Consider the following 27,815-nt stretch of genomic DNA (forward strand, 5'->3'; position numbering starts at 1 on the left):
TGTGTCTATTTCGGTTTCAACAATCTCTCAGCCAATCAGATCACTTTGATTGGAGTGCTGAGAAACTGAGAAATGTGGTGGCGTTCACTCTCTCATTCTCTCATTCACCCACTTCCTCTGCCCTCTAATCCAGAACACTTCCATCATGATCTCTGACACTTCGGAGAGAGTGGGAGAAAACACTGTGTATATGTTACCCAGTGTGGGTAACCCAGTGTGGGTATCTCTGTATGGGTAACCCAGTGTGGGTATCTCTGTGTGGGTAACCCAGTGTGGGTATCTCTGTGTGGGTAACCCAGTGTGGGTAACTCTGTGTGCGTAACCCAGTGTGGGTATCTCTGTGTGGGTAGCCCAGTGTGGGTAACTCTGTGTGGGTAACCCAGTGTGGGTATCTCTGTGTGGGTAACCCAGTGTGGGTATCTCTGTGTGGGTAACCCAGTGTGGGTAACTCTGTGTGGGTAACCCAGTGTGGGTAACTCTGTGTGGGTAACTCTGTGTGGGTAACCCAGTGTGGGAAAACTCTGTGTGGGTGTGTGATCAAATCAAATCAAATGTATTTATATAGCCCTTCGTACATCAGCTGATATCTCAAAGTGCTGTACAGAAACCCAGCCTAAAACCCCAAACAGCAAGCAATGCAGGTGTAGAAGCACGGTGGCTAGGAAAAACTCCCTAGAAAGGCCAAAACCTAGGAAGAAACCTAGTGATAAGCTCTTATTTGAAGGGTGGCATTGATCATTTGTGATCTGAGTGTGTTTGATAGTGTATGAAAACAGTATGTGAATATGTGTGTTTGGATGCTTTCTGTATGTGTGTGAATCTGTAACGCATTGCTTCTCCTATGTCTCCCCCCCTCTCTTTACAGACAGCATATTCCATGAAGACCCCTACTACAAGTCTGAGACTAGTCTGGACCGGTGTCCGGTCGAATTCGGCTTCCGCAATGGGACTGTTCCCAATGGCAGCATGTACAGTAGTCCTAGCCTCAGCTCCCTTAACCACTCCCAAACCTTTGTACAACCTTCACCCATCTCCTCTAACCTCAGTATTCCTGGCAGCGAGCTGATGCGCCCCGACTACATTCCGAGTCATCGCCATAGCGCCATCATCGCCCCTTCCTATAGGCCCACGCCAGAGTATGAAGCTGTGATGCGCCAGAAGTGCCACATGCTCCCCGCCCACCATGACCTTCACAGCCAATCACTGAGGAGTCTCAATATTAGTAATGCTTATGCATATCGTCAGCCAGAGGCGTTGGTTTATAGCCAGCCAGAGATGAGAGAGAGGGGCCCCTATCCAGGACCTAACCCTTATGGCCCTCAGGTCAGCTACAGTAAGCCTGTGAACCCTGCTCCTCACCTGGGCCCCGGAGCCAGTCAGGGCCACTGCCAGTCTGCATGTGGAGGAGGAGGGGGTGGGAGCTCCATCTCTCACACGGTCAGCACGCCTGAACTAGCCAACACCAAACAGGGGGCTACTACAGGGAGCTACGGCGCTACGGCTAACATGCTGAGGAACCACATGTCGCGGCCGCCCCCTCCCTACCCGTCTTTCCGACCCGCCACAAGTACCCCGGACCTGGCCAGCCACCGGCACCGCTGCATGGGCGGCAGCAGCCCCGAGCTGGTCACCCGCATGGTGCAGCTGTCGGTGAAGACTTTCCAGCCGGACAGCTCTGCCGTGGTGCACCAGTCTCTGCAGGAGGTTAGCGAACCGCTAACTGCGGCTAAGCACCGATCAGCCCTGGGGAAGAGACACAGCATGGAAGTGACCAGCAGCATGAGGGGGGGAGGAGGGGGAGGAATGGAGGGCATGGTGGTTCTGAAGGGGATGGCTGCCCCACTAAACAGGAGGAATACTCTCAGAGAGCACGTGATGCCACCCCAGACCCAGCCTCAATCACAACCCCCCCAATCCCAATCTCACCAGCCCAAAGAGCTGCCTGTGCAGAGAGCACCAGAGACCCCCATCCCGTCCTCCACGGCGCAGGGAGTGGGCGGGGCCTACCAGCACCAGAAGACCCTCTCCAACGCCACCATGCTGATCCACAGCAGTGAGAGCGAGGAAGAGGAGGAGGAGGAGGAAGAGGAGAGGCCTGAGCTGGACGTGCAGATCCCAGGTCTGAACGAGGACATTAATGCCCAGCTCCAGGCCGCCCTTGCCAAGCTCCCCAACAAGCCCCCTCCGGAGTACCCCGGACACCCTAGACCAGCCACCAACGCCCCCCTCCGCTCCCGCGATCACAGCCACCCTCACCACCACAACCAGGGACACCAGACCCAGGGAACCAAGGACCCAAGCCAAGCCCAGGCCCGGGTGCTGAAAGCTGGGCAGAGTCAGGGCGGTGTAGGGGGTGGTGGTACCCTGACCCGTGGGGATCAGGCTGGAATGAATGGGGCAGTGCTGGGGCCGTCAATCTCTGAGCCAGACCTGACCAGTGTGAAGGAGAGGGTTCGCAAGGAGCCAGTCAAAGAGAGGCCAGTGTCTGAGATGTTCTCTCTAGAGGATAGCATAGTGGAGAGAGAGATTGCACAGAGGGTAAGATACACGTTACTCCAATCTATTCTATTCAATCTTTTCTATTCAATCTATTATATTCAATCTATTCTATTCTATTCTAGATTCTATTCTGGTGTGTTCGATACTGAAACATACCGTATGTCTATTATGTGGGGAACATGTATTCTGTATGAACCCATTGCTATAGCATGGCTTTACAAATTGTTACAACCGTCACATGTCCACTTCATCAATTCACTTCATTAAGTCCTCCTCAATAGTCCAAGGCATTGAGGAGATAAACACAGTGAACAGTGCCTAAAAACAAGATTTGTTAAAGATGTGTCTAAAACATCATCCTTGCTGTATACAAACAGTTTGGGTTTTGTCTGCGGTGTACTTTCCCAGTAAGTGATTAGCACAGTAATCTGGAGTTCAGCACCTGAGGGTAACATTAGGTTCCAGTCCTTACAGCTTACCACCATTAATCCATTAGATTACCCTTTTTGTGGGGGGGGGGGGGGGGGGGGGGGGTGCATGTGTGTTTGTTAGCATGTTGAATGTCCCAACTTTAAAGCCCCCCTGTCCAGTCAGCCTTTAATTTCCATATGGCTATATGCCCCTATATGGTTTCCCCATTATACCTACCCCCTCTCATCCATAAGCCTATAGCGCCCATACGTCTACCCACCCCCATTCTCCCCTACCTGCTCCCCTATAGATTTCGGTCCAGACCCTAAGGGTTCCCCCCTGACCCCCAAGCTGTTGTTTGGGCTGATCCAGGAGGGCTGAAGGGGGAGAGGTGGAGGGAAGATTAGGATAAGTAATCCTGGAGGGAGGGACCAGGCAATGTGGGCCAGGGTTTGGAAAAACGAGAACGAGAGAGAGAGAGAGAGAGAGAGAGAGGGAGACAGAGAGAGAGACAGGGAAAGAAGGGACGAGAGGGAGAAAGAAAAGGTGAGAGAGAACAAAGGAGAGAGGGAGAGAAAGCGAGAGTGGGGAGGATTGTATGGGAAGAGGGAGTGAAGAGAGGCAGAGAGAGAAGAGAAGCAACAGGTCTAGTCTGTAACGAGCTCAGACAATGTGGTCAGATAGATCAGGGGAGTGTGTTCTGTAGGATCCACAGATAGACAGTCTACAGCTTGCAAAGCATCACTTCTACTCCCCCACCAAGGGCACCCAGGACAGATCAAGCAAAGTTTAGCGACAAACAGACCTAATCCACACACTCACCAGGGCGGGTACGGTTCAGTCGCTACGGTAACCTTAACCATGACAGCGGGCTTGTCCTCTTTCCTGAAGACGCTGGAGAGACAGAAGATGTCGGTGGACTCAATAAAGAGACCTCTGATGATGGCGGCCCTCAACGGGCTCTATGTCGCCAGGGTGCCTGTACCAGAGAACCCCCGGGAGGATGGGGCCAAGGCTGCTGATGAACGGGTAAGACAACACCACCACTATGCCCAACAGGGGAGGGGGGGACAGTGTCAGAAAGTACCTGAGATTCCAGGCGTCTGGTTTTCTACTTACTATACGTAAGCCCCATAATTCTGTTTTTGGTATTTCATTAGGATCCCCATTAACGGTTGCGAAAGCACCTGTGCACATTATCAACCACCTTGGCTAGTATTAACTAACATATTGTTGTCCTTTACCATTGTTTGTCTATGTAAGTGTAGGTTAGGCTACAGTAGAGCAGTATTTCATCGCTAACACAGCTAGCTGTGGTTGTCGGTCTTCTTCACCAGTCCAGACAGTTGTGCTGGGAGGTGTGAAACACAGCCTTTGTCCCAGGCGTTGCTAGGCTAGCGGGGGCTAGCAGAGCGCTAAGTGGGCTGTGGAACGTGTGGCATGACCGTGCTTATCGCCTCTAGGCCTGCTAATATGTCAGGAATGTGACCCAGGGGGGAGAGAGAGAGACAGACAGACTCCCCCAGCCCCTGGCTGCATACCCTCTCACTCACAGCCCAGCCACAATAAGCCCCAGCCCAACAACACATTCCACTGACTCCACTACACATAGACCACTGTGGGGATGGAGAACAGGAATTCATAGTGTAGGTAGGGTCATATGGGTTGGAATGTTTTAGGGTGGATGATCAAAAAGTTGCATTATAGACATTTTGGAATTGAGTGAGAGTCCTATCACTCTTGAATTCAACTGACCTCTTTCCACATCCTTTCCTCCCTCTTTTATGAACTCTTTCGACCCCCCTCTTCTTCTATCTCTCTCCATCCCGCTCTCACCCTCTCTCTCTCTCCAGTGTAAGACCCTAGAGTTGAAGTTGGAGGAGGAGAGGGTCTTCACAGAGTACGAGCAAATCCCAAAGAAGAGGGCCGACTGCGTGGTCACCACGGCAACGCTGCCCGACAACGGCGAGCGGAACCGGTTCCGTGACGTGGTTCCGTACGAGGAGAACCGGGTGGAGCTGGTTCCCAACAAGGAGAACAACACAGGCTACATCAATGCTTCACACATCAAGGTGGGGTCAGGACACAGAGTCTACACAAGTAGACTGATCAGAGTTAACCATATCCCTTTTCTCTGACGCTCACTCAGCTATTGTTTAGTGTGCTGCTGTCACCAAGTATAAGTGTGGAAAAACACCACTGCTTTTCATCTATCCAGGCCATTTACAGTTGAAGTCAGAAGTTAACATACACTTAGGTTGGAGTCATTAAAACTCATTTTTCAACCACTCCACAAATTTCTTCTTAACAAACTATTTTATTTTAGTTGCAAGTCAGTTAAGAACAAGTTCTTATTTTCAATGAAGGCCTGCCTATTCAGGGGCAGAACAACAGATTTGTATCCTGTCAGCTTGGTGATTTGAACATGAAACCTTTTGGTTACTAGTCCAACACTCTAACCACTAGGCTACCCTGCCGTATAGTTTTGGTAAGTCGGTTTGGACACCTACTTTGTGCATGACACAATACGTTTTCCAACAATTGTTTACAGAGAGATTATTTCACTTATAATTCACTGTATCACAATTCCAGTGGGTCAGAAGTTTACATACACTAAGTTGACTGTTTCTTTAAACAGCTTGGAAAATTCCAGAAAATTATGTCATGGCTTTAGAAGCTTCTGATAGGCTAATTGACATCATTTGAGTCATTGCCTGCAGCATACCACCCTGCACACTGGCTTGCTTCTGAAGCTAAGCAGGGTTGGTCCTGGTCAGTTTCTGGATGGGAGACCAGATGCTGTTGGAGGGCCAGTAGGAGGTACTCTTTCCTCTGGTCTAAAAAAATATCCTAATGCCCCAGGGCAATGATTGGGGACACTGTCCTGTGTAGGGTGCTGTCTTTCGGATGGGATGTTAAACAGGTGTCCTGGTGTCCTGACTCTCTGAGGTCATTAAAGATCCCATGGCACTTATCGTAAGAGTAGGAGTGTTAACCCTGGTGTCCTGGCTAAATTTCCAATCTGGCCCTCCAAACCATCATGGTCACCTAATAATCCCCAGTTTACAATTGGCTCATTAATCCCCCTCCTCTCCCCTGTAACTATTCCCCAGGTTGTTGCTGCAAATGAGAACGTGTTCTCAGTCAACTTACCTGGTAAAATAACGGATAAATAAAATTAGAGGTTTACCTGTGGATGTATTTCAAGGCCTACCTTAAAACTCAGTGCCTCTTTGCTTGACATCATGGGAAAATCAAAATAAATCAACCAAGACCTCAGAAAAAGAATTGTAGACCTCGACAAGTCTTGTTCATCCTTGGGAGCAATTTCCAAATGCCTGAAGGTACCACGTTCATCTGTACAAACAATAGTACGCAAGTATAAACACCATGGGACCACGCAGCCGTCATAAGGCTCAGGAAGGAGACGCCTTCTATCTCCTACAGATTAATGTACTTTGGTGAGAAAAGTGCACATCAATCCCAGAACAACAGCAAAGGACCTTGTGAAGATGCTGGAGGAAACAGGTACAAAAGTATCTATATCCACAATAAAACGAGTCCTATATTGACATAACCTTTTAAGGGCACTCAGCAAGGAAGAAGCCACTGCTCCAAAACCGCCATAAAAACCCAGACTACGGTTTGCAACTGCACATGGGGACAAAGATTGTACTTGGAGTGGCCATCACAAAGCCCTGACCTCAATCCCATAGCAAATTTGCGAACAGAAAAAGTGTGTGTGAGCAAGGAGGCCTACAAACCTGACTCAGTTACACCAGCTTTGTCAGGAGGAATGGGCCAAAATTCACCCAACTTATTGTGGGTAGCTTGTGGAAGGCTACCCAAAACGTTTGACCCAAGTTAAACAATTTAAAGGCAATGCTACCAAATACTAATTGAGTGTATGTAAACTTCTGACCCACCAGGAATGTTATGAAATAAATAAAAGCTGAAAAAAAATCATTCTCTCTATTATTATTCTGACATTTCATATTCTTAAAATAAAGTGGTGATCCTAACTGACCTAAAACAGGGAATTTTTTCTTGGATTAAATGTCAGGAATTGTGAAGAACTGAGTTTAAATGTATTTGGCTAAGGTGTATGTAAACTTCCGACTTCAACTGTAGATTAGGGGTCACCTTTAAGGAAGGAGGGAGGGAAGGAATGAATCAAGGAAGGAAGTAAATAGGTCCTTTAAAGACTATTTATACATATCGCCTACATCTACAAATTATAGACTCAATGGAATTCCCTGGGAATGTGGTCCAAACCCCAAACCCTCTTAAATGAGCTTGAGCTGTTCTCTCACTCTGTGCCCATGCTCTTAGCTCCTCGTTGTGTGTGTGTGTGTGTGTGTGTGTGAATGGAATGGAATGCTAACTCAGTACTGAACCATGGCCTAATAACGTGTAACCCTCTTATTTCAGTCATCTGAGGAAGTTGAGGACAAAACCCCTGTTTGTTCCTGAACACTGTGTTAATGGTCACGAGGTGGCCTGATCACTCAGCTGGTTGCATTGGGTTTGGGTTGTGTTGGGTTGGGGTTGTGTTGCGTTGGGGTTGTGTTGGGTTGGGGTTGGGTTGGGATTGTGTTGTGTTGGGGTTGTGTTGCGTGGGGTTGTATTGGGTTGAGGTTGTGTTGGAGTTGTGTTGTGTTGTGTTGCGTGGGGTTGTGTTGGGGTTGCGTTGGGTTGGGATTGTGTTGGGTTGGGGTTGTGTTGCGTTGGGGTGGGGTTGTGTTGCGTGGGGTTGGGGTGGGTTTGCGTTGCGTTGGGGTTGGGGTTGTGTTGGGTTGGGGTTGTGTTGGGTTGGGATTGTGTTGGGTTGGGTTGTGTTGGGTTGTGGTTGGGTTGGGATTGTGATGGGTTGGGGTTGTGTTTGGTTGTGGTTGGGTTGGGGTGGGATTGTGTTGGTTTGGGGTTGTGTTCGGTTCATGGCCAACACATGGGTTCATGTGTTGGGGTGTGTTGGGTTGGGTTGGGTTGTGTTGGTGTTGTGTTGGAGTTGTGTTGCGTTGGGGTTGTGTTGCGTTGGGGTTGGGTTGTGTTGGGGTTGTGGTTGGGTTGTGTTGTGTTGGGTTGGGATTGTGTTGGGTTGGGTTGTGTTGGGTTGTGGTTGGGTTGGGATTGTGATGGGTTGGGGTTGTGTTGGGGTTGTGTTTGGTTGTGGTTGGGTTGGGATTGTGTTGGTTTGGGGTTGTGTTGGGTTCATGGCCTTTACGTAATGGCACTCCATTTCCAGCCCTTAGTTAATATGGGCTTCCTGAAGTGTTAAGGGTGAAAGTGTATTGAGGAATATACACTACATGTCCAAAAGTATGTGAACGCCTGCTCGTTGAACATCTCACTCCAAATCATGGGCATTAATATGGATTTGGTCCCCCTTTGCTGCTAGATGTTGGAACATTGCTGCAAAGACTTGCTTCCATTCAGCCACAAGAGCATTAGTGAGGTCAGGCACTGATGTTGGCCGATTGGGCATGGTCACTGTCGGCGTTCCAATTCATCGGCCATGGAAACCCATTTCATGAAGCTCCCGACGAACAGTTCTTGTGCTGACGTTTCTTTCAGAGTCAGTTTGAAACTCGGTAGCAAGTGTTGCAACCGAGGACAGACAATTTTTACGTGCTTCAGAACTCGGCGGTCCCGTTCTGTGAGCTTGTGTGGCCTACCACTTTGCGGCTGAGCTGTTGTTGCTCCTAGATGTTTCCACTACACAATAACAGCACTTACAGTTGACCGGGGCAGCTCTAGGAGGGCAGAAATTTGATGGACTGACTTGTTGGAAAGGTGGCATCCTATCCACTAATTTGAAGGGGTGTCAACATGCTTTTGTATATATAGTGTACCACCAAGCCCTATGTGAAACATGGCAACATTGCCCTCCTGTGGTAGACCATTATATTGTACAGCTCTCTTTGTGCTCAATACACTTTCTGAAAAATGAATGCGATAGTATAGTCTTAACTGGTTTGGTTGTTTGTTGTCTGTTTGTGTGCATGTGTTTTTTGTTTCAGAAGATGGATGTGTAAGGGTATTCCTGTGTGTGTTTAATTGATTCTAACCATGTGTGTGTGTGTGTGTGTGTGTGTGTGTGTGTGTGTGTGTCATGCAGGTGATGATCAGTGGGGAGGAATGGCACTATATCGCCACCCATGGACCGCTGGCCAACACCTCTGCAGACTTCTGGCAGATGGTCTGGGAGCAGGGAGTCAACGTCATCGCCATGGTTACTGCCGAGGAGGTACACTACACACACACCCACAGTATGAAGAGAAACATCAGTGGATTGAAGGCCTTGCCAGGTTTCAGAACAGTGAATTATTGAATGCGTGAATGTGTGTGATGTATTATTGATATGCAGTGAGAACACAGTGGTGTGTGAATAATGAAGGAACAGAGCTTGGCGGATGTTTTAATCCATACACACCCTGTGACCTCTGTCTTCAGCCCCTCAGAAGTCGTTTCATTTTGTTCCCTATGTTTCAAAAGGGAGTGATATGGCACCAATATCTCATAGTAGAATTGTGTTTGTGCCTGCATGCATGCATGTGTGTGTGTGTGTGTGTGTCTGTGTTCCTGTGACCATGTACGTTTTTCCTTGTCGGTGTCCATGTGTTTGTATATCCACCCCACATGTACACAAACCTTCCATTCAACCTGTCTCTGCCTCCTCCCTCTCCTCTCTCTCAGGAGGGTGGTAGGTCAAAGAGCCACCGGTACTGGCCCAAGCTGGGCTCCAAGCACAACTCAGCCACCCACGGCAAATTCAAGGTGACCACCAAGTTCCGTACGGACTCAGGTTGCTACGCCACCACAGGGTTAAAGGTCAAACACCTGCTGTCGGGCCAGGAGCGCACCGTGTGGCACCTGCAGTACACTGACTGGCCGGACCACGGCTGCCCCGAGTACGTCCAGGGATTCCTCTGTAAGTCACCTAAAGGACTGTAGATTCTTTTGTTAATTCCACAAAGCTAATGGAAAATGGAGGCTTCTGCCCTGTGTAGTGGTCCAAAGGCAACACTGAAACTTAGATGTGAAAACTGAATATTGATGAATATGCATTGTCCCTGACAACTAAATGAGAGAAGTATGAATTAATAGGACTATTTTGGCCTGAAATATGGACCACACTAACACCTTTCTCCCTCCCAGCTTACCTGGAGGAGATCCAGTCAGTGAGAAGACACACTAACAGCATGCTGGACACCTCAAAGAGCCTCAACCCCCCTGTGGTGGTCCACTGTAGTGCTGGGGTGGGCCGCACTGGGGTCGTCATCCTCACCGAACTAATGATCAGCTGCCTGGAGCACAACGAGGTGAGGGGCATCCTGCCACTGACATGAACTCTGTCAAATCAAATCAAATGTATTTATATAGCCCTTCGTACATCAGCTGATATCTCAAAGTGCTGTACAGAAACCCAGCCTAAAACCCCAAACAGCAAGCAATGCAGGTGTAGAAGCACAGTGGCTAGGAAAAACTCCCTAGAAAGGCCAAAACCTAGGAAGAAACTTACTCACTTACTCTCCAAAATGTTACACTGTTACAACAGCATGTATTGTATATCATCGCCTCCTGATATTTTGGTATATTTGTGAGTGAACGCCTCTCATATGGGCTAAAGTATGTTCCTGGTTTATAATGCTATTGCACTGTACTTAACTTGACTGGGATTCTCTCTCTCTCTCTCTCTCCTCTCTCTCTCTCTCTCTCTCTCTCTCTCTCTCTCTCTCTCTCTCTCTCTCTCTCTCTCTCTCTCTCTCTCTCTCTCTCTCTCTCTCTCCTCTCTCTCTCTCTCTCTCTTCTCTCTCTCTCTCCTCTCTCTCTCCCTCTCTCTCTTCTCTCTCTCTCTCTCTCTCTCTCTCTCTCTCTCTCTCTCTCTTTCTCCTCTCTCTCTCTCTCTCTCTCTCTCTCTCTCTCTCTCCTCTCTCCTCTCTCTCTCTCTCTCTCTCTCTCTCTCTCTCTCTCTCTCTCTCTCTCCTCTCTCTCTCTCTCTTCTCTCTCTCTCTCTCCTCTCTCTCTTCTCCTCTCTCTCCTCTCTCTCTCTCTCTCTCTCTCTATCTCTCATCTCTCTCTTCCTCTCTCGCTCTATCTCTCGCTCTCTCTCCTCTCTCTCCTTCTCTCTCTCTCTCTCTCTCTCTCTCTCTTCTCTCTTCTCTCTCTCGCTCTTCTTTCTCTTCTCTCTCTTCTCTCTCTCTCTCTCTCTCAGAGGGTAGAGGGCCCTATGATGTTGAGTCACCTGAGGCAGCAGAGAATGCTCATGGTCCAGACCATCTCCCAGTACAAGTTTGTTACCAGTCCTTATCCAGTTCCTTAAAAACTCCCGTCTCATCTAAACCCTCACCTTGACCTTTGACCTGGTCCCCACATGAGCTGACACAAGGGCAATGGAATACTGGTGCCGCAAATAACCCCCCTCCCCGCAGTCCTAGAGGGCTGGGTAAGTGTGAGTCAGATGGTGATGGCCTCACTCAGCCCTCTGGTATGGTAGGAGTTCTGACATATTGCTTACATCTATCTAGTCCTATCAAATGTTTTCAGATTTGACACAGCCAGGGACAACTAATATATCCTAACAGTAATTATACAGTGTGTATATTTCAGACCTCCAAATTTAATCTGAAAAGTGACCTACTATTCAGTCTGTCTCTCTTCTTTATCTTGGAGAGAGAGGCTTTTCCATTGTATTAGTGATAGCCTCTCTGTCCTATGTCTTGTCAATGGAGAAACCTGAGAGAGATACAGACCAGACTAGCATTCTAGATGTTAGCGTTTAAAGTCACATGCTAAATGATGAGTGTTGGTCGTTTCTTACCTGAGTTTAAACCAGGTAAACCCAGGAGACAATTATCTCAGCATTTTCACATTTATTCCTTTAAAACAAATGCTAATTGAATAACTTTTTGGAATATGGTTCCCCATTTGATAATAATGGCATTTCAAATGTAAGGCTAATGCACCCTTGTGAAATCTAGGAAAAGGTTCATGACATGGCATTGTTTTTCATTGAATATAATGCAGAGCTCCGTATTGTTAAAATGAGAAACTGTCATTTTGTCCACTAAATTAGATGATAAAGCCAACGTTACATAAATGTTTTTTTTTAAAACAGGACATGGCACTGTTGGTTGTTATTTCAAGTGTTGTAGAATCATATGTTTTTCTAAGCTGTCAGAAACCTTTCTACATCTATGGTGAGGCAGACAATTGTAAGATACAGTGAAGACTTGTCTCAACATTTCAATATTTAATATTGTTGTATTTTTTTTTTACTTTTATTTATTTATCCTAACACCATCCTCATATTTTTCCTGAATGTGGCTCATTGGAGTGCATGTTGACAGTCGGATGATCTTTGCAAATAGTTCTGTGGACATTTGAGTAGGATGTGTCTAAAATTGTAATTGCCCTTCAAGTATTCCACTCTCCACTCACCTACTTCCAGATATCTGAAATTCCTCATTGTCTTGACTGGTAGTACATCTATTGTTCTTTTTCATCCTCAGCCAACTTTTCATGTACATTACAGTATGTCCATTTACAGAGAGGCATGTCAAATACATATATGTTTATCCCAGACATTTCCATTGTGATTATCTCCTGTGTTCTCTCCCAAGTAGTTTGACATATTGTAGGCATTCCTTTGCCTTTCTTTTCATGAGTCTAATGTACAACGCCCAAAGGTATTTTAGTTCTAGATCCTACATGTGTGTAGCCCCAGATGCCAGTATGTCTCTGCTCTAGTTGGCTAAAGCAGACTGACACTCAGGCTGCTGAATGTTATGTAGGCCCCAGTGTGTGTCACACTGTGCCACTCTACAGAGGGGTCCATGAAAGTTCATGTGGAATAGAGAAGTTTGTGTTCTGATATGGTGACAGTGAGCCAAATCCAGAAGGACAGATAGAGCTGATCCCTAAGACGGAGGACAGACACTAATTAAAGCGCAGGGATGGGCTACCCGGATGTTTGTTTCCATAGGGAGGGACTGGTAGAGGACCAATCAGACTCAGAGATATAGATCTACAGTTTGGCAAACTTCCATCTTGGCACCAAAGGTTCCATTTAGATTTGGTCTATTTGATATAATGGTATTGTCTCTTGATGCCAATATAGTGTCCAATGTGTTTTTTAATCTCAAATTAAGTTTGCCAAACGGTATATCAATGGCTTTGAATTGATGTTATAAATCTATTTTGATATTATAGACCAGCTAGATATGATCTGTTTTAGACTGTATATTTATCGACCAACATGGGTTGTGTCTAGGGTTACAAAATTCCGGGAACTCAATACATTCCCTGGTTTTCCAGAAATCCTGGTTGGAGGACTCCGGATTTCCTGCTTATTCCCTCCTTATTCTGGGGATTTCTGGAAAACCAGGGAATTTATTGAAAGTCCCAGGAACTTTGCAACCCTAGTTGTGTCCCAAAAAAAGGTTTCAGTGACCAACCAGTCAAAGCCTCAATGGCTGCCATTTGTTTTTGTATAACTGTAAAATCTATCCCTGTAAGGATCTTAGGGCTCAATTCATTCTGTATCGCTGAAGCTCTACAGATGGCGTGATTGAAATTCATTTTCCGATTGAGCCGAAATCTGCAGCGTTTACCGTGAATGCAGTCTCCTCTAAAAGCAGGAAAATTGCCTTTAAATTTCAATCACGCAGTAATGCTGAACATCCGCACTACAAATTGAATCCAGCCGTTAGTGTTCCTATGTGCCTAAACCCAGCTATGGCTGCATCCTCCATCAGTGTTGTTGTTTTTCTATATCTGTGAGAGTTGTGATGCAAAGCCAGCCATGTCTAAATGAATGTGTGTATACCGGGGCATGCGAGAAACATTTCTGCAAATGTTTTTTTTTTGTTTTTTTGACTTGGTACCCTTAAAATACCGTAAGATAATGAACTATGCATGCTTTTTTTTATATTCCAATGTATATACCTATACTCAAGATACGTATATACGCTTTATGTTCTCTTGACATATGAGTGTTCTATTTCATTCTCTTCTGTTTGTGAGTATTTTCCCACATTGCATTCATGTTAATGTGTTATTTTCCATTTCATGTTTCTGGCATAATTCCTGATAAACTTTCAGTATATGTTGTGTATATATGTTTTGTATATGCTTTTGCCAGTGCATCAAGTCTTTTTTTTCTTCCTACCCCAGTTATGTATGAAGCTGTCATACTTGCTTATTATGCAATAAAGCATTATTTTCTCTACATGCCTGTTCTTGCCGAGGACATTTCTGTACAGTAACTATGACATTGTTTATGTGATTTTAAAATCGGCCGTTGCTAACAGACGTGTGTTTTCTCCTCTCACACCATTTGAAATGGTAGTTAAACACCAACCAAGCACACACAGCGTAAGAGCACGGGGCGACGTGCTGTTTTCTAACCGCCCTCCATTGTGACAGGGTCACTTTAACCAGCGTTCTTTAGACCCACCACGACAAAGCAGCGGTCACCACCCAGGCAATGGCTCATCTCATTGGCTGAGAATAACTTTGTTGACACGCAGAGACCACCCACATGTAAACAATTATTGAAAGATCACAAACAGCTGAGATGTCTATTGAATGGCAATCCTGTGGATGATCTATTCTCATAAAACACGTATCAAACAGTTTGACAGGAATCAAAAATCTGCTCAGTACAAAGGTATTCCATATTTAATAACTGCACTCGTAGTCAAGACCTCAAATGTATAAAATATTTGAACCGCATAATTAAATAGATGATATCTCCATGACTTTACCGTTCTCCTCCTACTGTGCTTTAAACCAAGGAGAAGGGAAAGTGCCATACACTGTAGCCCTTTGTGTGAGAGAGAGAGACAAAGAGAGACTTAATTTCTGTTACTCCCAGTGTGTGAGGTCACTTTGTTTATTTCTGCATCTCGATCTCTTTACGAAGCTCTATCAGATACTGATGATCCTTCCCATGAGCCACCTCCATTATGGCCATCGCCTGGACACACGCACACACACAAAGAGAAGAGTTTAACGGTCTGCTATGTCTTTCACTCAAATTGACAGATTCAATAGAAGCATATATGTTCGTATCTCTCACTACATGTTATAACAAGTAGCCGCTATGGAAATGGAACTAACAGGCTTCTAGTAATGTTACCTTCTTCAGGGCGTCGATGCCAGATAACTTTCTCTCCAGGCCCAGGTACAGACGGCCCAACTTCAGATACATGGAGGCCACATTCATGGAGTAGGGAGGGTACAGTATGCTAGAGAGGTCAAGAAAAGGTATATGGTTACTATACAGCCATCAGTTGACCTAGACAGGTAAGAATCATCACTGTACAAACCTGGGGAGATAAACATTACAGCTATACTGTATCAATTTGACAGGAGAGGAAACAGATCATAACCTAAAGGGTTCTAGGTGAAAATGGATCAATTTCTGTAGGGTTCTTGGTGTATGTATGGATCAGTACTTGAAGGGTTCTAGGTGTAAGTACGGATTATTCCTTGAAGGCTTCTATTTGTATGTATGGATCAGTCTTTGAAGGGTTCTAGGTGGATGTATGGATTAGTACTTCAAGGGTTCTAGGTGTAAGTATGGATTATTCCCTGAAGGGTTCTATGTGTATGTATGGATCAGTACCTGTAGAGTTCTAGGTGTATGTATGAATCAGTACTTGAAGGGTTCTAGGTGTAAGTATGGATTATTGCCTAAAGGGTTCTATGTGTATGTATGGATCAGTCCCTGAAGGGTTCTAGGTGTATGTATGGATCAGTACTTGAAGGGTTCTAGGTGTAAGTATTGATTATTCCCTAAAGGGTTCTATGTGTATGTATGGATCAGTACCTGAAGGGTTCTATGTATATGTATGGATCAGTACCTGAAGGGTTCTAGGTGTCTGTATGGATCAGTACCTGAAAGGTTCTAGGTGTGAATATTGATTATTCCCTGAAGGGTTCTATGTCTATGTATGGATCAGTGCCTGTATGGTTCTATGTGTATGTATGGATCAGTACCTGAAGGGTTCTATGTGTAAGTATGGATTATTCCCTGAAGGGTTCTATGTATATGTATGGATCAGTCTTTGAAGGGTTCTAGGTGGATGTATGGATTAGTACTTCAAGGGTTCTAGGTGTAAGTATGGATTATTCCCTGAAGGGTTCTATGTGTATGTATGGATCAGTCCCTGAAGGGTTCTAGGTGTATGTATGGATCAGTACTTGAAGGGTTCTAGGTGTAAGTATTGATTATTCCCAAAAGGGTTCTATGTGTATGTATGGATCAGTACCTGAAGGGTTCTAGGTGTATGTATGGATCAGTCCTTGAAGGGTTCTAGGTGTATGTATGGATCAGACCATGAAGGGTTCTATGTATATGTATGGATCAGTACCTGAAGGGTTCTAGGTGTCTGTATGGATCAGTACCTGAAAGGTTCTAGGTGTGAATATTGATTATTCCCTGAAGGGTTCTATGTCTATGTATGGATCAGTGCCTGTATGGTTCTATGTGTATGTATAGATCAGTACCTGAAGGGTTCTATGTGTAAGTATGGATTATTCCCTAAAGGGTTCTAGGTGTAAGTATGGATTATTCCCTGAAGGGTTCTATGTATATGTATGGATCAGTACCTGTAGGGTTTGAGGACCTTCTCTCCATAGCGGATGGCTTCGTCCCAATCCCCCATGTAGAGACACACTCCCATGGCCTGGTACATCATGTGCAGCATGTACACGTTGGAGTCCTCAAACACCTCACCCATCTTGTCCAGGCTCAGCTGGCACATCTCCATCAGCTCTCCAGGGGGTGCTCAAGAGTCAAGGTCAAGACTGAATTTACAGAATCAGGAACTTATCCAGTGAAACTGTAAGCCAACTTCCACGCTGTAGATATTTGAGCTGTTGGGCAGAAATTAAAACCTATAATATAAGACACTTATTTGCATCTCTAAACTTGTCCACTTTAACCCAGATTGAGAGGCTACATGGAGAGAAGGACCACAAAGGATATTTTTCTGATGTTTTTCTGCTATTTGTTTGGCAGAACGGAACTCTTTGATGGTGTTCCTAGCGTAGCGCATCATGCTACTGATCTCCTCCGGTCCTGGAGGCTTGTTTCTCTTACGCACCTTCAGCTTCAACTTGTCCTAAAACAATTAACATTTGGGTTTGAAATCTTAATTATTATATTATTCAAATATGAATATTCAAGGTTTAGGAAGTAACTGATGATCATACATCAATCAGCCTCTTACTTTAGATTTGGTTTTACACTCTTTGCAGTCGCAGGTGAAATAGTAGGCGTCTCTCAACCTCTGATTTCTGTCTGCTGTAGGGTAGAGGAGGTCTATGTAGCTGGTGAACACCTGGGAACACACACACAATACATGTATAAACATTCACCATTTAAGTTACTATTCATACAAGTCGTATATTGAGATCAGTGAGATCGATTTCATATCGGCTCAGCTTTTTTGATCAGCAGTCCTCAGAACAGGTTTTAAATAACCCTGCAGAGCTGTTTAATCAGCTGCTGCTGTGTCTGCTCCTTCTCGTCCTCCCTCCCTTCATCTTCTGAGACGCCACTAAGCCACACACTCCACTATCTACAGTATGTTCCTCAAAAGCCTCCTTGCCAAGATGAGAGACACAGACGAGACTACTGCAAGCCACCTATGACCTAACTTCCTGTCACCTGTCTACAACCAACCCCAGTCATGACAAGGTTAATTCCCACTATGCACTTCTCTGATTCAGCAGCGTACTAGCAATTCAATACATGACACTGTTGCCCACTTCTACCTGCCCCTTCCCTTAACCCCTCAATACTCTCCCCCTTCCTACCTGAAACATTTAACCATGACACCAACCCACCACTGCCTTCCAACAGCTGTCCCCATCCTTACCTCTTCCCCAGGGGTCATGTCCTGCACAGCCCGGACCTCGGCCACATTCCCCTTGTACGTCACTATGACGTTAGGGCAGCAACTGTGGTTTACCAGGGCCACACTGAGAGAGACAGAAAAGGAGATAGATGGGGGGTGAGCATGGGAACAAAGAGGGAGAGAAATGGGAAATAAATGGGAGACAGAGAGAAGGGGAAAAATACGGAAGAGAGATGCTAATAACATCGCCATAGGAACGACAAACACTCCCAGAGGGAACAACTTCATCATAACTGTTTACATGTATTTTTGTTGGGTTAACATTCACTCTATAGACTATACTGAGGTCACAGAGGCCTCTCTTTTTGGTTAGCGGTCTAGTTTACCCAGATGCGAATAAAATATACTCTCTCATAGCTAGCCAGCTGTGCCATGGCACTGGCCCACTCATCAAAGGGAGAGGGATATTATTTCTTCCAATGCCTTAAGAGTACGCGCTTAGCTGTTGTGGTGGCCAGGATAAGCCATCTCTTTTCAAAGGAAACATACAGTAGGCCTCTCTTAAATGTGTCTGGCCCTAAATAGTGAGCTAGGCATGGGCCTATGGAGAGAACGAAGGACTGAAAAGAACTACCACAGGCTGAGTGGGCAAATACAGACACTTTACTACACACTCACTATCCAAGGAGATTTATAACCAAACAGCCCGTGTGTGCGTGACACCATTTTCAAATTGCCCACCACCACAGAAGGGAGTTTCCTTTTTATGCAGGTCTAGGATTCGCTTTCCCGTGTGTGTGTGTGTGTGTGTGTGTGTGTGTGTGTGTGTGTGTGTTCTTACTCAGGGTAGACTGCTGAGCCCATTTTCGACAACTCCTCATCCTCCACTGTGAAGCCATTACAATTGACCTGGAAGACAGAATAGGGAATGAGTCCCAGAGTGGGTACAGACCTACAATAAGACAGAATAGGGAATGAGTCCCAGAGTGGGTACAGACCTACAATAAGACAGAATAGGGAATGAGTCCCAGAGTGGGTACAGACCTACAATAAGACAGAATAGGGAATGAGTCCCAGAGTGGGTACAGACCTACAATAAGACAGAATAGGGAATGAGTCCCAGAGTGGGTACAGACCTACAATAAGACAGAATAGGGAATGAGTCCCAGAGTGGGTACAGACCTACAATAAGACAGAATAGGGAATGAGTCCCAGAGTGGGTACAGACCTACAATAAGACAGAATAGGGAATGAGTCCCAGAGTGGGTACAGACCTACAATAAGACAGAATAGGGAATGAGTCCCAGAATGGGTACAGACCTACAATAAGACAGAAACTAGAGGGATACTGAGGTGATATGAAAGACAATAGTTTTTCTTTGTAATTAAAACTGCAGAGAAAATGTGAGGGTGTGTGTGTTTTACCTGTGAGAAAAGTGTGAGGAGGGCTGTTTTGCTGGGGAAGTCCAGGTTTTTGGAGTAGAACTGGTGCAGGCTGGCTATGTCTCCCTCGTTCATCTCCCTCTTCTCAATGTCTACATCGTCTATGTCTGAGAGACACAATGAAGGAGGGATGGATAGAAGGAGAGAGACAGAGAGAAACTCACTTAAAGATTGTGTAAAATATTACAAATGATGGTGTCTCCACAAACCTTATTGTCGAAGAGATGTATGAATAAAGTTGGATGTAAACTTCTGCTGCTCTTACTGCTGTGGACTCCCTGAGAGGGTCTTTCCTTCCATGCTAATCCTTGGACAGCTGCAAAGAGCTTCCAATCAAGAGTCCCTCCCCCACCATTCATATTATGAACCTTTATTTCACTAGGAAAGTCAGTTAAGAACAAATTCTTATTTTCAATGACGGCCTAGGAACAGCGGGTTAACTGCCTTGTTCAGGGTCAGAACGACAGATTTTTACCTTGTCAGCTCAGGGATTCGATCTTGTAACCTTTCAGTTACAAGTCCAATGCTCTAATTAATTGTATGTTCAATGTATGTAAAGCTGCTGTGCATTCAGGATGAATGGATTTATTCTATAAGGGGGACATTCGTTGGGAGGCTCTGGTAAAGGCCTGGTAGAGGAGAGTGTCGGGTAACATTTCTCACTAATGTATAAATAGAGAGGGCCAGCTTGACAACACTACTCTGTCTCTCTGAAGACTGGGTTTGAAGATAAGCTGTTGTTCAAAAGCAATCAGTGTTAGGGCCAAAAACATGGGATGAATGACAATTACACTAGATTACATTATACTGTACATACAGTATATCGTAGTGACCTAAACCCAACACCTAACAACCTTCTCATTATGTTTTGGATCTCTAGGCTTAACAGCTAAGGGGTTGGGTTGACAGTCACTGGACCCGGATCCGGGTCCCGATCGGGGCTACACCCCAAGATTTACTACATTGGTGTAAGAAGTGAGTTATAGCGTGCATGAGGCCATCGGCTAGGCGTGTACATGTGAGGGACTTGGTACACAAAGTAAAGGAAGATGCAACGATAGTGTAATGAATTCGCCCCCCCCCCCCCCCCGAATTCCCCCCCCCCCCCCCCCCTGAATTCATTACACTATCGTTGCATCTTCCTTTACTTTGTGTCACGTTCAGTACCATGATGAAAGAGATGTATGTCTCTCACACAGAACCACAATAAGCAGACAACACAATGGAACACTCAGTGTATTGACTCATTCTCTCTGTGGGTGTTTTGTTAGTACGTGATTCCAGCTCTCCAATCAGCAGCAGCTTCTCTGACGTACTCCTCTCTTTCTGGGCTTTCTAAAGAAACAGACAAGAGACAGTTGAGTTAACACCCTCTGTCTGCCAAAATAAGCATCCCAAAACAACTAGCAGCACTAACAACACAGATACCATACAGACCTTAAGCTTTCACTGCTGTGGTCTAAATCAGGGTCACACAGAATGTTTCTTGGTCGTCTTAAACAAATCTACTCTGAAACACTTCACACACACGGTTATGGGCTTAAAAAAGAAGACACCTGTACCATGTCAGATATAGAGTTGAAATGTATTACATTGAGTTTGCATCCCAATATGACACTTTATATACATCACAGAAGACTGAAACATAACAAAACCATTTGACATAGAAAAAAAGTGATTTTGGCGTTTATTAATTATGAGATTAGGCAGCCACTACTCTTCCTGGGGTCTGGCAAAACTAAGGCAGTTATACAATTTGAAAAATATTACAATAAATTCATTACAGAATTTACAACACACTAAGTGTGTGCCCTCAGGCCCATACTCTATGTTGCTTCATAGTCCTCACTGTTACATAAGATATATTTTATATATTTTTTAAATCTTATTCTACTGCTTGTATTAGTTACCTGATGTGGAAAAGCTTCATGTAGTCATTACAACACACTAAGTGTGTGCCCTCAGGCCCATACTCTATGTTGCTTCATAGTCCTCACTGTTACATAAGATATATTTTATATATTTTTTAAATCTTATTCTACTGCTTGTATTAGTTACCTGATGTGGAAAAGCTTCATGTAGTCATTACAACACACTAAGTGTGTGCCCTCAGGCCCATACTCTATGTTGCTTCATAGTCCTCACTGTTACATAAGATATATTTTATATATTTTTTAAATCTTATTCTACTGCTTGTATTAGTTACCTGATGTGGAAAAGCTTCATGTAGTCATTACAACACACTAAGTGTGTGCCCTCAGGCCCATACTCTATGTTGCTTCAAAGTCCTCACTGTTACATAAGATATATTTTTATATATTTTTTAAATCTTATTCTACTGCTTGTATTAGTTACCTGATGTGGAAAGTTTCATGTAGTCATGGCTCTATCTAGTACTGTGCGCCTCCCATAGTCTGTTCTGGACTTGGGGACTGTGTGCTAGTCGTTTTAACAAAGCTCACTGCTTTCAACATGTCAATACCTCTCTCAAATACCAGTAGTGATGAAGTAATCTCTTCTCTACTTTGAGCCAAGAGAGATTTACATGCATATTACTTATGTTTGCTCTCTGTGTACAACCAAGGGCCAGCCGTGCTGCCCTGTTCTGAGCCATTTACAATTTCCCTAAGTGTCACAACTCCTACCGAAGGGGGCTCCCCTTCCTGGTCGGGTGGTGCTCGGCGGTCGTCGTTACCGGCCTACTAGCCGCCACTGATCCCTTTTTTCCCCTTTTCTGTTTATTGGTTTCACCTGTGTTTGGTTTAGGCTGATTGGTTGGGCTTTATTTACCAGCAGGCCCACCTGCTGGTTGTGCGGGATTATTCAATGTACATGTGTACACGTCTGTGTGTCACGGTTGTCCGTGTGTTTGGGTTTTTTGCTGGACTGTTTAAGTCCCCCGTGTTTGGGGCATTTGTTTTGGTTGACATATGTTCACCGTTGTGGTGCATTAAAAGAACACCCTCTGTGTTCTGTTAGACAGGTAACTCTGAGCCAATCATCAGTCATTTGTGTAAGTGCTGTGCTTATTGAATGTCCTTCCTTATAAGTGTGCTGAAAGTCTGTCAATTTGTTTACTGTAAAATAGCATTGTATCTGGTCAAACACTATTTCTTCCAAAACTTTACTAAGGATTGATAACAGGCTGATTGGTCAGCTATTTGAGCCAGTAAAGGGGGCTTTGCTTCCCTCCAGGTCTGAGAGCACACCCTTTCTAGTAGGCATAATTTGAAGATATGGCAAATAGGAGTGGCAATATCGTCCATTCCTCAGTAATTTTCCATTCCATTTGTTGCTGGCATGTCATGCCTAAGTTTGCTAATCTTGCCAATGAAAAAATCATTGAAGTAGTTGGCAATATCAGTTGGTTTTGTAATGAATGAGCCATCTGATTCAATGAATGATGGAACTGAGATAGCCTTTTTCCCCAAAAGTGAATTGAAGGTGCTCCAAAGCTTTTTACTATCATTCTTTCAGTGTAGTTTCTTCTTCTTTTTACTCAGTTTAGTCACATGATTTCTCAAATTCCAATATGCTTGCCAATCTGTTGTGTAGCCAGACTTATTTGTCATTCTTTTAGCCTCATCCTTCTCAATCATACCATTTTTTAAATTCCTCATCGTAATCCAAGATGGCGTAGCAGTAAGTCGTCCTGTCGTGTCGTGTCCCTGTATATTTAGTTTATTTTTCGTTTATTTTTCGTTTTTTACATATTTTTCATAGCTATCCCTTTAAAAACATTTTGCTAAACCTAAGCTTCCAAATACGCTGGATCTTCACAACTAGCTATCTAGCTAAACCGCAACCCCGGATGATTACCCCTGGCTAGCGTTTCCACCCACTTAGCTTGAAGCTAGCCCGGCCTGCGCTACCACCGTAGCATACTCCTGAGCTATAATACCCGGGCCCACGACCGGTCTATCGATGTCACCGCATGAAGAGGAATAAACAGACTCACCCCATCGCGACGTCCCCCAAAGGCTAACTCTCTAGCCCTCGCTATCTCCCTGCTTGCTAATTCGGCCTGCTAACTGCTAGCTTGTCCAGCTCCGGTCCGCTAACTGCTACCTTGTCTAGCCCGGGCCTACAAACTGTTAGCTTGTTAGCACAGGCCTGCTAACCGCCTGAATCGCCGCGTCCCAAACGCCCACCGGACCCATATTTACTTTCTATCTCTTTTGACTTTTAATTTGTTTATACCTTCCGGAAACCTGCTTCACCCAATGTGATACGGAATCGCTATTATTTTTTATTTATTTTTAGAACACACTCAAGAACCTCCAGAAGCTAACCAGCTAACTAGCTACAAGCTATTTAGTCATTGTTCGTTTTTCTTTTACCTGGATAACACTCGCCAGTCCAGCTTCCCTGCCCCATCCACCGCTGCCCCCTGGACACTGATCTCTTGGCTACATAGCTGATGCACGCTGGACTGTCCATTAATCACGGTACTCCATTCTGCTTGTTTGTTCTATCTGTTGGCCCCGTTGCCTAGTCTACGCCATTTTACCTGCTGTTGTTGTGCTAGCTGATTAGCTGTTGTCTCACCTACTGTTTTAGCTAGCTTTCCCAATTCAACACCTGTGATTACTGTATGCCTCGCTGTATGTCTCTCTCAAATGTCAATATGCCTTGTATACTGTTGTTCAGGTTAGTTATCATTGTTTTAGTTCACAATGGAGCCCCTAGTTCCACTCTTCATACCCCTGATAACTCCTTTGTCCCACCTCCCACACATGCGGTGACCTCACCCATTACTACCAGCATGTCCAGAGATACAACCTCTCTCATCATCACCCAGTGCCTGGGCTTACCTCCGCTGTACCCGCACCCCACCATACCCCTGTCTGCGCATTATGCCCTGAATATATTCTACCATGCCCAGAAACCTGCTCCTCTTATTCTCTGTCCCCAACGCTCTAGGCGACCAGTTTTGATAGCCTTTAGCCGCACCCTCATACTACTCCTTCTCTGTTCCGCGGGTGATGTGGAGGTAAACCCAGGCCCTGCATGTCCCCAGGCACCCTCATTTGTTGACTTCTGTGATCGAAAAAGCCTTGGTTTCATGCATGTCAACATCAGAAGCCTCCTCCCTAAGTTTGTCTTACTCACTGCTTTAGCACACTCTGCTAACCCTGATGTCCTTGCTGTGTCTGAATCCTGGCTCAGGAAGGCCACCAAAAATTCAGAGATTTCCATACCCAACTATAACATCTTCCGTCAAGATAGAACTGCCAAAGGGGGCGGAGTTAGCCTGCAAAGTAATGTCATACTTTCCAGGTCCATACCCAAACAGTTCGAACTACTAATTTTGAAAATTACTCTCTCCAGAAATAAGTCTCTCACAGTTGCCGCCTGCTACCGACCCCCCTCAGCTCCCAGCTGTGCCCTGGACACCATTTGTGAATTGATCGCCCCCCATCTAGCTTCAGAGTTTGTTCTGTTAGGTGACCTAAACTGGGATATGCTTAACACCCCGCCAGTCCTACAATCTAAGCTAGATGCCCTCAATCTCACACAAATCATCAAGGAACCCACCAGGTACAACCCTAACTCTGTAAAAAAGGGCACCCTCATAGACGTCATCCTGACCAACTGGCCCTCCAAATACACCTCCGCTGTCTTCAACCAGGATCTCAGCGATCACTGCCTCATTGCCTGTATCCGCTACGGAGCCGCAGTCAAACGACCACCCCTCATCACTGTCAAACGCTCCCTAAAACACTTCTGTGAGCAGACCTTTCTAATCGACCTGGCCCGGGTATCCTGGAAGGACATTGACATCATCCCGTCAGTTGAGGATGCCTGGTCATTCTTTAAAAGTAACTTCCTCACCATTTTAGATAAGCATGCTCCGTTCAAAAAATGCAGAACTAAGAACAGATACAGCCCTTGGTTCACCCCAGACCTGACTGCCCTCGACCAGCACAAAAACATCCTGTGGCGGACTGCAATAGCATCGAATAGTCCCCGTGATATGCAACTGTTCAGGGAAGTCCGGAACCAATACACGCAGTCAGTCAGGAAAGCTAAGGCCAGCTTCTTCAGGCAGAAGTTTGCATCCTGTAGCTCCAACTCCAAAAAGTTCTGGGACACTGTGAAGTCCATGGAGAACAAGAGCACCTCCTCCCAGCTGCCCACTGCACTGAGGCTAGGTAACACGGTCACCACTGATAAATCCATGATTATCGAAAACTTCAATAAGCATTTCTCAACGGCTGGCCATGCCTTCCGCCTGGCTACTTCAACCTCGGCCAACAGCTCCGCCCCCCCCGCAGCTCCTCGCCCAAGCCTCTCCAGGTTCTCCTTTACCCAAATCCAGATAGCAGATGTTCTGAAAGAGCTGCAAAACCTGGACCCGTACAAATCAGCTGGGCTTGACAATCTGGACCCTCTATTTCTGAAACTATCTGCCACCATTGTCGCAACCCCTATTACCAGCCTGTTCAACCTCTTTCATCTCGTCTGAGATCCCCAAGGATTGGAAAGCTGCCGCAGTCATCCCCCTCTTCAAAGGGGGAGACACCCTGGACCCAAACTGTTACAGACCTATATCCATCCTGCCCTGCCTATCTAAGGTCTTCGAAAGCCAAGTCAACAAACAGGTCACTGACCATCTCGAATCCCACCGTACCTTCTCCGCTGTGCAATCTGGTTTCCGAGCCGGTCATGGGTGCACCTCAGCCACACTCAAGGTACTAAACGATATCATAACCGCCATCGATAAAAGACAGTACTGTGCAGCCGTCTTCATCGACCTTGCCAAGGCTTTCGACTCTGTCAATCACCATATTCTTATCGGCAGACTCAGTAGCCTCGGTTTTTCGGATGACTGCCTTGCCTGGTTCACCAATTACTTTGCAGACAGAGTTCAGTGTGTCAAATCGGAGGGCATGCTGTCCGGTCCTCTGGCAGTCTCTATGGGGGTGCCACAGGGTTCAATTCTCGGGCCGACTCTTTTCTCTGTGTATATCAATGATGTTGCTCTTACTGCGGGCGATTCCCTGATCCACCTCTACGCAGACGACACCATTCTATATACTTTCGGCCCGTCTTTGGACACTGTGCTATCTAACCTCCAAACAAGCTTCAATGCCATACAACACTCCTTCCGTGGCCTCCAACTGCTCTTAAACGCTAGTAAAACCAAATGCATGCTTTTCAACCGGTCGCTGCCTGCACCTGCATGCCCGACTAGCATCACCACCCTGGATGGTTCCGACCTAGAATATGTGGACGTCTATAAGTACCTAGGTGTCTGGCTAGACTGCAAACTCTCCTTCCAGACTCATATCAAACATCTCCAATCGAAAATCAAATCAAGAGTCGGCTTTCTATTCCGCAACAAAGCCTCCTTCACTCAAGCCGCCAAGCTTACCCTAGTAAAACTGACTATCCTACCGATCCTCGACTTCGGCGATGTCATCTACAAAATGGCTTCCAACACTCTACTCAGCAAACTGGATGCAGTCTATCACAGTGCCATCCGTTTTGTCACTAAAGCACCTTATACCACCCACCACTGCGACTTGTATGCTCTAGTCGGCTGGCGCTCGCTACATATTCGTCGCCAGACCCACTGGCTCCAGGTCATCTACAAGTCTATGCTAGGTAAAGCTCCGCCTTATCTCAGCTCACTGGTCACGATGGCAACACCCATCCGTAGCACGCGCTCCAGCAGGTGTATCTCACTGATCATCCCTAAAGCCAACACCTCATTTGGCCGCCTTTCGTTCCAGTACTCTGCTGCCTGTGACTGGAACGAATTGCAAAAATCGCTGAAGTTGGAGACTTTTATCTCCCTCACCAACTTCAAACATCAGCTATCTGAGCAGCTAACCGATCGCTGCAGCTGTACATAGTCTATTGGTAAATAGCCCACCCTTTTCACCTACCTCATCCCCATACTGTTTTTATTTATTTACTTTTCTGCTCTTCTGCACACCAATATCTCTACCTGTACATGACCATCTGATCATTTATCACTCCAGTGTTAATCTGCAAAATTGTAATTATTTGCCTACCTCCTCATGCCTTTTGCACACATTGTATATAGACCCCCCCTTTGTTTTCTACTGTGTTATTGACTTGTTAATTGTTTACTCCATGTGTAACTCTTTGTTGTATGCTCACACTGCTATGCTTTATCTTGGCCAGGTCGCAGTTGCAAATGAGAACTTGTTCTCAACTAGCCTACCTGGTTAAATAAAGGTGAAATAAAAAAATCAATCCATGTGGGATTTAACCGTCCTTTTCTTCCTCTTCTTAATGTGTGCATGCTTATTAGTAATTGGGATAAGCAATTTCATAAATGTGTCAAGTGCAATGTCTGTTTACTCCTCATTACACACCACGGACTAACAAATATGTTTTACATCAGCAACATAGGAATCACTACAAAAACGTATTGTACGACCTCTTACAATCTTCGGCAAAATCATTCACAAGGAGATTCCTGCAAAAATATTATTTGAAGATTTTAGGCCAGCCTTTGGGAACTTTGGTTGTCCTAGATATGGCTACTATATTGTGATCACTACATCCGATGGATCTGGATACTGCTCATCATCACACTGGTAGAGTTACTGGTAG

General features: G+C 45.5%; 2 protein-coding genes across 3 annotated transcripts in view; one reads left to right on the forward strand and one right to left on the reverse strand.

Moving 5' to 3' along the window:
• The window catches only part of LOC109866332 (protein tyrosine phosphatase non-receptor type 14), a 91,356-nt gene extending 79,288 nt beyond the window's left edge, over positions 1–12,068 (forward strand). For both annotated transcript variants that reach the window (XM_031800178.1, XM_031800179.1), the window contains exons 13-19: positions 866–2,538; positions 3,802–3,939; positions 4,764–4,982; positions 9,029–9,157; positions 9,607–9,841; positions 10,069–10,232; positions 11,126–12,068. In XM_031800178.1, the coding sequence (XP_031656038.1) occupies positions 866–2,538; positions 3,802–3,939; positions 4,764–4,982; positions 9,029–9,157; positions 9,607–9,841; positions 10,069–10,232; positions 11,126–11,233 (2,666 nt within the window). In that variant the 3' untranslated portion in view covers positions 11,234–12,068. The remainder of the gene's footprint in view (positions 1–865; positions 2,539–3,801; positions 3,940–4,763; positions 4,983–9,028; positions 9,158–9,606; positions 9,842–10,068; positions 10,233–11,125) is intronic.
• A 2,509-nt stretch (positions 12,069–14,577) lies between these two features.
• Positions 14,578–27,815, reverse strand: part of LOC109866615 (N-lysine methyltransferase SMYD2-A) — a 30,551-nt gene continuing 17,313 nt past the window's right edge. Inside the window, exons 4-12 of the mRNA XM_020455373.2 lie at positions 20,498–20,558; positions 19,206–19,330; positions 18,622–18,689; positions 17,802–17,904; positions 17,151–17,261; positions 16,907–17,042; positions 16,528–16,702; positions 15,053–15,161; positions 14,578–14,890 (exon numbers count right to left, since the gene is read on the reverse strand). Coding sequence (XP_020310962.1) covers positions 14,807–14,890; positions 15,053–15,161; positions 16,528–16,702; positions 16,907–17,042; positions 17,151–17,261; positions 17,802–17,904; positions 18,622–18,689; positions 19,206–19,330; positions 20,498–20,558 — 972 coding nt within the window. The 3' untranslated portion in view covers positions 14,578–14,806. The remainder of the gene's footprint in view (positions 14,891–15,052; positions 15,162–16,527; positions 16,703–16,906; positions 17,043–17,150; positions 17,262–17,801; positions 17,905–18,621; positions 18,690–19,205; positions 19,331–20,497; positions 20,559–27,815) is intronic.

Source organism: Oncorhynchus kisutch, linkage group LG21 (assembly GCF_002021735.2).
Source record: "Oncorhynchus kisutch isolate 150728-3 linkage group LG21, Okis_V2, whole genome shotgun sequence".
In the NCBI taxonomy this organism is placed as follows: Eukaryota; Metazoa; Chordata; class Actinopteri; order Salmoniformes; family Salmonidae; genus Oncorhynchus; species Oncorhynchus kisutch.